At 34.2% G+C, this 13702-nt stretch overlaps 2 protein-coding genes across 3 annotated transcripts in view; both read right to left on the bottom strand.

The window, feature by feature from the left end:
• Positions 1–11521, bottom strand: part of LOC105567721 (elongation of very long chain fatty acids protein AAEL008004-like) — a 17713-nt gene extending 6192 nt beyond the window's left edge. Inside the window, exons 1-2 of the mRNA XM_012022812.1 lie at positions 11517–11521; positions 629–631 (exon numbers count right to left, since the gene is read on the bottom strand). The gene's annotated coding sequence lies outside the window, so the exon portion shown is untranslated. The remainder of the gene's footprint in view (positions 1–628; positions 632–11516) is intronic.
• On the bottom strand, positions 3202–4302 carry LOC105567722 (protein UXT homolog). Of its 2 annotated transcripts, none has more exons than XM_012022814.1 (2): positions 4184–4302; positions 3202–3826 (listed from the first exon to the last, which is right to left on the bottom strand). In XM_012022814.1, exon 2 carries the CDS (start codon positions 3804–3806, stop codon positions 3366–3368), a length of 441 nt encoding a protein of 146 aa, XP_011878204.1. In that variant the 5' UTR covers positions 3807–3826; positions 4184–4302; the 3' UTR covers positions 3202–3365. The 2 variants fall into 2 exon arrangements, with proteins under 2 accessions (XP_011878204.1, XP_011878203.1); XM_012022813.1 differs by lacking the exon at positions 4184–4302 and adding an exon at positions 4062–4170.
• Positions 11522–13702: the final 2181 nt, after the last annotated feature.

Raw genomic sequence — 13702 nt, 5'->3', positions numbered from 1 at the left:
TAGTGGGAAGAAAATTCTAGTAAAAATTGTAAGATTTTTGTCCGTACGTGACAGTATGTATAGCAATAATATACTTCGTATATTCGATAACGTTTCTAGGTACGTTCCCACATATACTCAATATAAATATTTTATATTATTAAGTAATATTTTAAACATATCCTTATATTATCACATAATATGTGTAATAACAATTATAAACGCCTTTTATTTGTATTAAGATTTAAAATCATGGAACATGATATGCGACATAATATGGGATCAAAAATCAATAACGTTAATTAATGAAATGGTATATAAATGCAGCGTTAAAAACTCGGCGTTGAAGTACACGCATGAGATATGTACATACCTTTGAAGAAAGATTGGGCAAGCTCTTCCCACATTGTGACTTCAATTTGTGCATGTTTATCGACATTTAAGAAACCAACATTTGTGTAAGCAATATATTGATGTTAACAACCCGTCGGGTCGGTACTCTACTGCGCTTTACGTTCATCTGCAGGCCAAGAACCCCTAACGCTGGCTTGGAATGGCAGGGTTGTAATTGTCGAACAAGTTACCCTGTGAAAGATTCGTCGTCGAATACTTCCATTTTCAAAATATGCGTCAAATAAGGGAGAACGACATACTGAAATCATTCCGATAAAAAGTATATATATTTTTCTTTTACATAGTGTTAAAAATATATACAATTGTATTTAGCAATATACAATTTTACAATTCGTGGCTTTCGATGGGTTAATAATTTCTTGGGGTATTTTTATTTTACATAGGACTATGTGGACATTACATGCGACTAAAAAAGAATTAATGAGCATACTTTTATCTTTTTTTTTGTTAATTTAGTATTTTATTACATAATAATTCACATTTTAATAATATTTTCCATATTATGTCTATCGAATAATTATATTGGCATAAAATCTGAAATAGTCTGAGTATATTAAATTAGTCAATAATAATAAAAATATTTTACGTGCAAAAGTATGAATGCAAGCATACAGCCATGGTGGCAAATTATATTTCAGTATAGAGATGTACGGCTTCTTCGTAGTTATTTAAATGTGGATTAGCCGACTTCGTACTTGTCTTGATATTACGATCCAAGTTGAGAAGATAGTCACGAATTGACCTCCTCTTAGTATTAGAAATTTACTGCTCGACCTCCCTTAATCAGATCATCCAACTACTGCGTTTCGCATAATTGAACCGGACAAATTGATTTCCGTGTCCGGAATTCGTTATTCCTTCTTCTTTTCCTCTCTGTAGAAATCGGAATGCAAGTGTATGCTTTTGCATTTTTACGAAGAATATGTTTCCATGATAAGAAAAGAAGGTGATTTTAAATTCATATGGAAATATAAATATAGAAAATATATGCGTATGAAATATAATGATTTATAATATTAAGGGAACATAAAATATTTAAAAAATAATTGCTAAACGGTGTGGTTAAAAAAATATTTGTAATGTACTGGAACCGGTATTTCGGAATATCGAATATTTATAAAACATTTATAATACATTTTGCTTAAGTATTTGTAATATTTTGTGAGCTCTTGAAATATGTATTAAATATTTCGCTTGTCTATTTTAAAAAATTTTAATGTTAAATGGAAAAAATTACATTTCTTTTAGCTCTCCTTTTTTTGTTTTGCTGTTAGCTGAGACCAACTAAATTATTACATGCAAATACAATTGTAAAAGAAAAATATATGCATACATATATACATTTTAAAAGATAGTGTAAGAAAATACAATTTGAGGCTTTCCGTCGATGCCATCTGTCTATTTCAAGAGCAACATTATTGGAAGCTTACCGATAAAATATTTACTATTGATCACTGTTAAAAGAATATTCTATTTAGTTACAACACAAAATTATTTGTGAACAAATGCTATGTAAAATGTAATTAACTTTCATAGAACGTTACATATTTTTTTAATATTGAAAATATGATATTACTCACTGACGATAAAATCTTATTTACTGACGGAAGTTTATACAGGGTGAGTCGTAGAGGCTGTCCCAACCTTTTACCATAAGACGTAAATTACCGACCACGACTGCAGCCAACTCAAGAAAAAATGAATAAAATGTCGTTCTGCATGTCTCAATCATGTAATATCTAATTACATATCTCAATATATAATTAGATATTACATAATTGAGACATGTATAACGAGATTTTATCAATTTTTTCCCGAGTTGACTACAGTTGCGGTCGGCAATTCACCTCTTATAGTAAAAGGTTGGGACAGACCTTACGACTCACCCTGTATAAGGGTTATATGGAAAATATTTTAACAACTTTTCTTATTTATCTTCCAAAATATATTTTTAAATATATTATATATTAATTATGTCATATTAATATCAACTTTTAATGTTTATATTTAAACAAAAAAATAACAGTCTTTCAACCATTAAATAATTGTGTGTGAATTTTTTATTATACGAAAACAATTAAATTGCTCGATTTCTCTAACAAAACTTATATTGATAATTATACTTGAGATAAACATTAATATCCCCTAAAAAGGTAAAAAGTACTTTGTATTTAAATAAATGAATAAATAATTTTTATAATATTGGATTGTTAATAGTTCAAAATTAAAATTTTTCTACTCTAAATATTATTAACAGCACCTTCCAGAAACTCTGGATTATTCTTCAAGATCTTGAACACTTAATAAGTAAATACATTGGGCGAACATTTTATATCTATTAAAGATGGATAATATGGATAATGTATAAGTATATTGATAAACACTGAAGCATATAATGTAAGATTTTAGCTTGTAGACAGTATAGCTTAGAGACAGCCTACGCCATAAAGTACAAAATACACGTATGAAAGGAGAATAATAGGAAAAAGTTGCTTGGGGAGGGCTACTCTGATATTTGTATATAAGTGACTGCATCTAAAATTTGATGAAGAGAACAGAGAACTTGCGTGAGACACTTGTGAAACGTGCCTTATCTTGGAATAATATACGTTTCACAAGTCCTTGACCAATCAAGGATATATTAAAAACGTATTAAACGAAAACTGTATTATCAAATACCATATTAGTTATTGATTTTAATTACCGCAACCTTTGACATGGTACATAGTAAATGATAAAAAAAAACCGTCTTACAATTACGAGTCTTAGAAGAGCAGGGCATTAAAATTTTTGAAACAATACGTGAAACTATTTTTTTTCTACGGGTTTATTTATAAATTTATAAAAATAAGTTACGTATAATTACCACATATGCACCTAGTGCGGGACAATTCTCTTGTCTGTTAGAAATAAACTTAACTTACATTTTAATATTGTTATATTAAGTCGTTTTTTTGTCACAGCAGCTTTTATCAAACTTTTTCGCTCAATCCTTGCAAATCGCTAATGGCAATAAGGAGTATCTTAATATGTGCGTTGGTCCTTGCAATCGCTTTACGTAAATTCGCAATTTGTTGCTCGAGTAGCTTGATCCGTACATTTATAACGACTAAGGCTTCGTCCAAGGTGAATTCAACGTAGTGTCCTAAACCAACGTCCAGTAAGATCTGAGAAGCATCTGGTACATGTGCTTGAATAAAGAAGTTATTTCCAATGTCAACTTTGGTCTTGAAGCCGGTTTTCTCGACGTTTGTATTTTGAAACGTCGTTATCATCAATTTTAGTTGCAGAAACTCGGCGACGTCGGTATTTCTAGCGTCAAGTTTCTCCGCTAGTTTTGCAAGATCAGCTTTCAGCACGTTGTTTACGAAGGTCTCAAATTGCTGGATCTTTTGTTTAATTTGCGGATCCATGATTATTATAGGCCCCCGCACTAAAAAATTTGAAAAGAAACGAAATTAGATAAAATAAAGAACGGCTTGCTCCTAGAGAGACTTGATATATTTGAGAAAATATATACAAACATTCGTGCGATAAAACTCACTGTATAGAGTTGTCCAAGATTAGAAACGAGGAAAAAAATTAAAATACGAGGGCGAGTTAAAAATTATTTGAACTTTTCGTCCTACAATTTATTTACACAAAAGTGCAGATATTTTTTTACTCACTCTCGTAATATGCAAGAAAATAGTCGAACGTCGAGCGTAAGAGGTTATGTCACATCTAACAACTTTACACGTGCATGTCGTTCACACACACTAGCTTGCATGACAACGATAATGGTACTCACCTTATCGGATCTAGACTGAAGAGTGTCAAAGCAATAATATCGAATTATACGTCTGATAATATGATAGTATTTTTACATTTGCGTTCCAATCGTGCATGGCACTAGGCGACATTTTGACCTAGCGGATCTAAGAACAAGCAATAGCTGTTCAACATGGATGAAGCAACAGCTGCTAAGGAAGGTCCCGGCCCTAGACGGGCAACTAGACGTTTATCAATGGGTCTGTTCTTTATAGCTGAACTGGCTGCACCTGTTCAGCGTTTATCTCTTTCCCTGCACATTAGAAGGAGAAAGATAAACTCTGAACTAGCGCAGCCAGTTCAGCTATAAAAAAAACAGACCCACTATGTTTTAAATTGAAAAACGTATTTGTTTAAAAATTATTAAATTGTTTCATACGTATATGCATTTTTGATAAATATGCAGAATAACGCCCTCACCTTTGATTTTTATAAATTTTTTAGAATTTGTGTGTTTTTATGCGTAAAATATTGTCTGAGAACGAAAATCGTCGCTCTTGTACCGTTTATTTTTAATTAATTTTTAAACTTTTTTTATGTCCGTAAGTAAGATAATGATAATTCATAAATGTGTATATTATTCATTTTATATTAATACGCATGCACAATATTCGCAATATTTTCGCTTTACTTCAATTATGTAAAAGTCTGTTGCTTCCAACTTCAATAAAATTATTTTATTAAAATAACCGTAATGTAGAGAATATTTGTCATTATTCTCTGACTTCAATAAAATTATTTTGTTAAAATAACAGTAATGTAGAGAATATGTGTCATTATTCTCAGTTTTAATCAAAAACACAAACTATTCTAAAGCAAAGAATATTTGTTATTTTTCTCTATTTTAATGAAATGCACAAACTATTTTGTAAAAATTCATGTAATTTCATATTCATTATAAATTAACAGGTTAACAAAAATTTAAGCTGTCAAAATATTAAAAAAAAATTATTATTATCTTACTTACCGTCATCGAAAAAGTTTAAAAATTAATTAAAAATAAACGGTATATGAGCGATGATTTCCGTTCTGAGAATATATTTTTCGCATAAAAACACAAATTCTGAATAATTTACAAAAATCGAAGGTGAGGGCGTTATACTGCATATTTACCGCATTTTTAATTTATTTTTATTATCTGTAACAATAATTTCACCGGGGGGCATACTTTGCCGTATACATATAAATACATATACATATGTATGTTAATATTAAATTAAACTAATTTTTATCTAATATTCTTGATTACGTTTTTTGATATACAAATTTTTACGACACATAAAATTTATGTACACATTAAAATCGTTCTATAGCAATATAAGAAATTCAAGTATCAAAATATTGAAAGCGTGTATTTATTTATACTTGATATATTAATATTAGATATTTTTAATTTTAATTTTAAATTATAATGAGATCATAGTAACGTTTTGAAGAAATCATACATATGTATATAAATATAAATTTAATATTAAACAAAATTTATTTTTATTATAATAATCTTGATTACGTGCTTTATGATATAAATAATGAATTTTGTACAACACATAAAATTTATGCACATATATTCTATAATGTTTCTAATGTTAGGATTTGTGTTTATTCTGAATTTTGAAGTAACGTATACGATAGTTACAAGATTCTTTAATGTCCACTTTGTGTATACCATTTTACATTTTTTTTCCGATAACTTCGATGCGACAGGTAATATATAATCGGTAGTCTTTTGCATAATGTTAGGATGTCGCTCGATTATATAGTACACGCACAACGTATCCGGGCGCGTAGCACCCGAATTGGAAGGTATATGTATAATAACCAGTACTTACGACAACCACACACAATGTTATATTGTGGGGAATATTCTGCACATATATACGCACATTTTTATATAAAAATTAAATGTTCTTGAATATGTTAATAAGTTTAAACTGTTGATAAGTTAATTTTCACGTAATGTCATATAATACTTTTGCGCGTCATAATTTTAAATCGCACGTGGACTCATAATGCATATATATATATTCCATATTTATTCATGTAAATTAAGAAAAAAGAAACATTTAAGCAAAATTTCACGTGTATGCGAAGATGGTGTGGAAAGTTCCTTTGTGGAAACTCATAAAGTATATGTGTATTATATATACATAGGTATATTGAGAGTTCTGGCGATAAATATTATTTTTGTAATTGTTAAATTATTTTATCGCTCGAGTATCTTTGGGGATGAAATGCTGACTAATTCTAAATAATTATAATTATTTTAAAAGAATTAAGTTCTTGTACAGTTTAATTATTTAAACGTTTTATATCGAGTTGTGAAAATAAATATTACTTTTGAGTTTTTAAAACAATTTTCAACATCCGTCCATACATGAGACGTTGAAAGATTTTCACAGTTTCATTATAAAATATTTCTCATGGAGTTCTGAACGTATTATATTTAACTATTTTATAAAGAGTTCTGACAGAGGAAATATTACTTTGTATTTCTTAAATAATTTTCGCTCCTCATGAAATGCACCGCTGGATACATAAAACTGATTGTGAGACAATGATCGGTATTCGAAAGTAATGATCAGAACTATCTGTCTAATTTGTAGAAATCTATAGGACGATAAAAAATTAAGCCAAAACTTTCAACATATTTATGTTTTGTGAATTTCCACAAAATGATATACCAACTTCACACAGAATTTTTACTGTTACTACCACCGGAGTTGGTATATCAAATAGAGGGCCAAAACTCTTAAAGCCAATTAGGTTGGCACTCAAGATAAAAATAAAGTTAAATTTATAGCGACGAGAGGATACATCGTATTTATGATTACTATAACTTATTATTACACGATATTTGCGAAAGGGATAAGTATACATATATATATATATATAAACACGCCGTGACGCGTTCAGTGCTGTTTTTTTTATGTTCCTTCATTCACTTTCTCGTTTGCAGTGAAAAACTGCGCGCGTAACGCCGTTTATCAGACAATTACGAAACCTACTCTTTCAATCAATAAATAAATATATTACGCGAATTTTGTTTTTGATATATGGTAATGCAAACCACTTCACGTGTACGGCAATTATTATACAACGGCACTTTATTTATTTTGTAAAATCAGTCGCCGCATAACGGGATTTCGACCACTGATAATTTCACACGTGGAAGAAGTATGCGCGGTACAGCGATAAGAGATCGGTTTGGAAAATGGGGCGAGAAAAATGAATGTGTAATCGATAACGACGTGTCTTTAAAGAGCTGTCCGGGACGGTGTATTAATATTGCAAGATTTCTTGTAACTAACTTGGTACGGCGAAACCGGGACCTATTAGCCGGTTTGAATAATGAAAGCGTCGGTGCGTGTGCAACGGGACTGTTCTCGTTATTTTTTTTTTTAGAAATAAATAATTGTTTGTATGGCAGTGAAATATGATCGCGGAAAAGACGGTTATATTTATTTATCGTTTATCCACCTCGATGCAGTGCGGCGTCTTTGGCCTTTTTCGTCAACGTGTCGATGCGCTCGATGCGAACGAAACGCACGTCGTTTCGCTCTAACAACGACGCGCAAAAAAAGGCGGCAGACAATCTCGCGATGCATCTCGCTCACGCTGTTCTGCCATGACTTAGCGAAACATTTCGAATATTCCTTTTGGAATTGCCCGATAGAAAGGATTCGTTCTAAAGTAAAAAGAGACCCGTGCAAAAACTTGCGATCCACATTTATGCGTAAAGGCCGGCGGGAGTGGCGATCGCTTCGATATTGTGTTTTGCCTCGATATTCTTATATTCTATCGCTCGCTTCTCTATTCCGCGACAAGACGATCGTATAGCGTCGATGACTGGCAACGTTCCGGTACGTTCTTGCGACGAGATTTCTTCGACGATCATCGACGGCATTACGACGGGTGTCGCCATTAATTCTTGACTAGCGTGACAGGGTTTGTTATCAACTCTTATGTGACTCCATATATTACTTGCATAGTTTCATGCATCGTTTATCAGTTTTATCTTGCACGGTTGTTCATATTTTCAAAACAATTTTATTTGATTTTCATTTCTGACAAAAGTATTGAACAGATTGACCATCGGGACTTTTAGTGCTAATTCACCAAGTACTCACGCGGTTATGATTTTAAACAGCAATCGTTCTATCTGATATTATATACTTCTCTCCAGCGGGAGATCGCATCTCGCGGAACGACGCTGCTAATTGCAGAAGCTAAAGCGCGATAAAGTGTTGTCGATGGAATAACGATGTCTATTGTAAGTTCCCCATGTCCATTCGCATCGCCGCGACGGAATTTACAAATTTGCAGATCGGTGCGCGAACAAAAGTCACGGCGGGTCCGGCGGGCCCGGCGGCTAATTAATCGGGCCCACCACCGGCCGAGAAGACACTGTTACTGATGAACCGATATCGCGTCGGAAAGTGCGTTGCACGCATTCTCACGGCCACGGCATTCAGGGCCGCGTGCAGGCTTCATGGACCTCGTAACCGGTATCCAAGAAAACACGAATACTTCCTTTTCTCGCGGCGCGGCGTCACCGGCGCGGCGATATTATGGACGCGACGGACGCTTATTGCCCGCTTATAAGAATTCCATTTAATTTCTTATCTTTGGTGCGCAGTTCGTCCGAGCAGGTAGGGTTGGCGTAGGTGTGTATCGCGCCCTTTTACGAGCACCACTACACACCAGAATTACTTGTCAAGGCTATCCGACGGTATCCGCGATATAACCCCGTGATTTACATCACAGATAATATTTTAGTTGTGCTTTTAGCGATTTCATAAATTGCCAATGACCGCGGTCTACCTTTTGGTAAACTAATTACGCGTAGTAGGGGGTATGGATATTACTTGGCCTTTAATTCTCCCGGTAAAAGGAAATCTCCGAAACCCGTGGATGTAAAAACACGCTTTTTATGGCGTGTCATAATCACAGAATCGGTTCCTCCGTCCATTAGGCCTCCGATCTCGAAGGTAATATGATTTATCATAAATTGATAAATCTCCTTAAAGGCTTTATTATCGAGTAAACCATACAGACGTTGGTACGTTGCAGCAACACTTTCCTCTGTGTTCGTTATTGGAATAATCATTAATTCCACGTTTGGCATCACGAGATATTCGAAATATATTCACGAGGGGGCACCTCTCTCGAGGTTTATATTGCCATTAAATCGTCCAACGTACGTGCCGAAAGGAGGGGCTTTTATTTAACAAAAAAAAAAAAGAAATCTGAATTACAATATTTCTCGATCTTGGCACATCCTATCATCCCGTAGAGAGATGAGAGTGCCGGCGATGGACACCGCGGACAAACTTTTTCCCTCGCTTTTTTCTTATCTTTCGCGCCGGAGGACCGGCGCACGGCACGCTGGCCCTCTCTCACGCGAGAACTAACACATCGTGCCAGTGGTATATACGACCTGCGAGTGCACGCGATGAATGTCTAGGTACTCGTGTGGTGTGCATCAAGTGGAAACGTGGTGCGCTGAGCGCAAGTTGCGCAGATTCGCGTATAGGCCTATAAAAGTCGTCGCAACGTTTAAATGCGGCGTCTCGGGCATAAACCAGGGATAAGCGTATTGCTTATATAGTGCAGAAATACCCCAGGCCGGGATGCTGCAGCGCTTTTATACGTCTCCGAAAGAGACGGCCTCGTTCGCATAGCTTTCCCGCGGCGAGAGAGCCGGATAGCATCGTCTCGTCGCGCCGATCGTGTTGTCCTTCAAAGACTGTCCGGATCGGGGCAGCGCTTAGAATCGGTAAGACTCACTTTAGAACAGGATCGAGAGGAAGGTAGATCATGACAAAGCGTAAAGTAATGTTAACAATGGTTCGCCATGTATCGTATATCTTTGGATCAGGCGCTTTGCCCTTTGTCGAACAATCGAATCATTTGTCGAGCGAATTCAATTTCTAAGCCTCGAAATACATAGGATGTAAATTTCATGGAGATTGGACGCTGCTATTGTATGTTTATCGAGTCGTTTAGTCTCGTTTATATAACGTGAAATTTTTTGGCACTTGGAAAGTAACAAGTATATTTATCTTGAAATTATATATTGCTATATATTGTACATATTGCTTTTTACTTAACAAATTTTCTAAATAAACAGAAATCTTTGGGAACGAAATTATGCGGCATCTAGTTAAAAATTTTTTAAGAATTATTACTCATTATATTTATCATACGTTCATTTCAGCAATATCATCTTTTTAAACTTATTACCTGAGAAAAGGCTAATTATTTAAAATGTACAATAACTGTGATGTAGGATGTGAAACATTCGTTCGCATCGTTTTGTCGCATCCCTTTCTTGTATGCGATATAATAAATATTATTTAGTTATAATCATTATATGACAAATAACTGATAGCTTCGTCGGCGACAACTGAGAAGTTCTCTCCGATTCTATCAGATGCAGTAATGAAACGCCATGACAGTTTATACCGCGCTCAGTCATTGTCGTCGGGTTGTTGTGGCAAGATGAAATTTCACTATGCTACTTACTGCCCGTAACGGGTTTCCAGCTGCCATTGCCACAATTCGTGTCACCGCTGATTCAAATGTAATCTCTGTTTATAGCAGCGGTGAAGATACGAGCTTAGACCACAATTGCACGAACCTGAGGCTTTTGGCATTGCCAGAAAAAAATACAGAAGCAACATTTAGATAAAATCCAAATTAAAAAATTTAATTTCATTATCTAACAAAGTTATTTAAAATTCTTAGAAATTATCGGAATAATTATCGGAGATTAAAAATGAAAGTATCAATATGGACACATTTTAATTGAATAATAAAAGATTACAAATGTCAAAAGATGTTTAAACAGTGCAATTTTACAATAAATCGACATGCTAATTTTTAAGCTAACTGTAGAATCAATCCTTATGTGTATCATTTTTAATTTATATTAAGAGTGACATAAGGATAAACTGGTTGTTTGTGTGACCGCAGTGTTAAAGATCATCTATTCACTCACATGAAACGGAATGTTAATACTTTTATCTTCTGATATGAACACATTTTAATACATAAATGTCACTTATTAAATGCGGTAATTGGTACAATGTATTTATACTTTGCGTAAATATTTTTATCTTTACATAATCAGCAAAGGTTGCGTAAACCATGGAAATTAGATACCTCTGTGAAGTTGGCACCTCATGTCTCAAAAAATCTTTTTCTTCAGTTCTGAATGCACCCCGAAGAGTTCTAGAGTTCCTTATCAATTTTAAAAATAATTCTGGCGAATTAACCTAAAAAAGTTAAATTTGAAACTTGGGGATGCTAACTTCACAAAATAAAATCTCGAAATCAGCGATAACACTAAAATTGGAAATATTAAATTTTGCCATTAGGATTTCCTTTAGAACTCTTGAGGGGCTACCCAGAACTCCCAACAGAACTGCTGGAACTGTTAAAAAATTTTCCTCCTTCGGGACTTGGAAATTTTTCGAACCGAAGGACGAAAGGAGGAAAATTTTTTGACAGTTCCAGCAGTTCTGTTGGGAGTTCTGGGTAGCCCCTCAAGAGTTCTAAAGGAAATCCTAATGGCAAAATTTAATATTTCCAATACTTTTAGTGTTATCGCTGATTTCGAGATTTTATTTTGTGAAGTTAGCATCCTCTCTCTCTCAAGTTTCAAATTTAACTTTTTTTAAGTTAATTCGCCAGAACTATTTTTAAAATTGATAAGGAACTCTAGAACTCTTCGGGGTGCATTCAGAACTGAAAAAAAAGTTTTTTTGAGACATGAGGTGCCAACTTCACAGAGGTAAATTAGATAAACTAAATATCGTCTGTCGTTAATAAGGGGTTAATTTAAAAACGATAGGAACGTTAGTTATTAATCATTTTTATTATAAAGTTATAATTATACAGTTTGACATACAACGCACGAATCGAAAGACACTCGAATGGCATGAGCAATTAAACCACTATGAGACCTTCATTATAGGTGCGGATGAGGTTTCCTTAAACTCCGCATTGCCTTATTAATCAAAGGGCGACTATTTTTCGCCTGAGAAACGAACGTGATTGAAAAAGGGACTAACGCGATCTCAGTGTCGTGTTCGGCCGCATAGAGTATCGGGTTTCTCGGTCCAACAAAGTCTACAGGTTTCAATTTACGACGACTTTTGCCGACACGCCGAAAATTGACTTACAAAAATTTGATAAATTGACCAATAAAATTTTGACAGTTTAACAAAGTGCTCCGAGGATGTCTCGAAGTGTGAGATGCTCTGCTGAATCGGAAATACGATGATGTTAGGGACTATATAAGAGCAGTCTTGTGTATAAAAAAGAATATGGTAATCGATTAACGGATCAAAGCTCGCCCGCAAACCGTGAACTAGGCAAGACAATTTACGAATCTACTGCGAGGCAATGAGCCCTATCGGTAGCGGCGTATTGTTTTGCTGCATATCCGCAGCCTTCTTACTTTTCTCTTCTTCATCGCGTTTCCTGTTTTATACTTTTTGTTCTGTCCAGAACGCTCGCACACTGAGTTCGACCGACACTCTCCTGTATTCGTCTTATTAAAATCCTTGCGCCGCGCCTGACAAGTTGTTTTGCAGTAATGTCACTGGCTGCTCACTCGATAGAGCAGGCAGCTTGCAGAAAGTATCTCGAAATAAATCAGATATGAATCGGCTTTTGGACTTGTGATGAGAATTAAAAAGTCGCTGTAGCTTAGCCTGTATCGCCGAGTTTTATAATCTACGGATGTACATAGGAAGTAGCGTTCTTAAATAATTTTATTCGTTTTTAATTTTCCTATTCCTTATTCACTAATTATTCAAACACGCTCTGAAAATTTTATTGCTATCTTTCAATAGCAAATGTCACATAAAAAGATTGTTTTATTTATACTACTGCTAATTATGATTTATTAATCTCGAAATTAATTTTGCAATCCAAAGTAGTCGATTAAAAAATGTACCGCATGATACAACGGCCATGTACATATTATACACGGTCTTATCTATGCTTAGTTACAAAGAAGTTCTGGAAACTAAACAAAAGCATGTAAATATTATATTTGTTTCTAATTTACTATTGTCTAATCTCATCTATTAATCTATTCAATTGTGGACCGTATTATTTTCTTTGTACTCAAAACCTGAATTCACCGCGTGCCACATTATCGTTTACGTTGCACACGAAAAGAGTTTGAGAATGGACGGAATACCATCTGTTATTATGATGCATGTAATTTACTCGGCTGCACAATGATCTTTGCATTAATACAAATGTCTGTATAATGTCCTTTATGCCTGAAAAACCAGTCGTATGTAACCACAGTAATTTTCGTAAAACCACTGAGAACAGTTGGAAAGCAGGCAAATTTGTAAACTAATTCAATGCTATGCAGATAGTGCTGCCTCACATTTGCCGCTTTCTTGGACGAGTGAACTTTGTTAGTCTCAGTAATTAAGAGAATTTGACGCGAGGTCTGTTGGAGCGGTTAAATGAG

This window comes from Vollenhovia emeryi, unplaced genomic scaffold, assembly GCF_000949405.1.
Source record: "Vollenhovia emeryi isolate VEMERY1.0 unplaced genomic scaffold, V.emery_V1.0 DF939135.1, whole genome shotgun sequence".
Classification (NCBI taxonomy): domain Eukaryota; kingdom Metazoa; phylum Arthropoda; class Insecta; order Hymenoptera; family Formicidae; genus Vollenhovia; species Vollenhovia emeryi.
The sequence above is the reverse complement of the archived record's forward strand: the minus strand, read 5'-3'. Positions and strand labels throughout refer to the sequence as shown.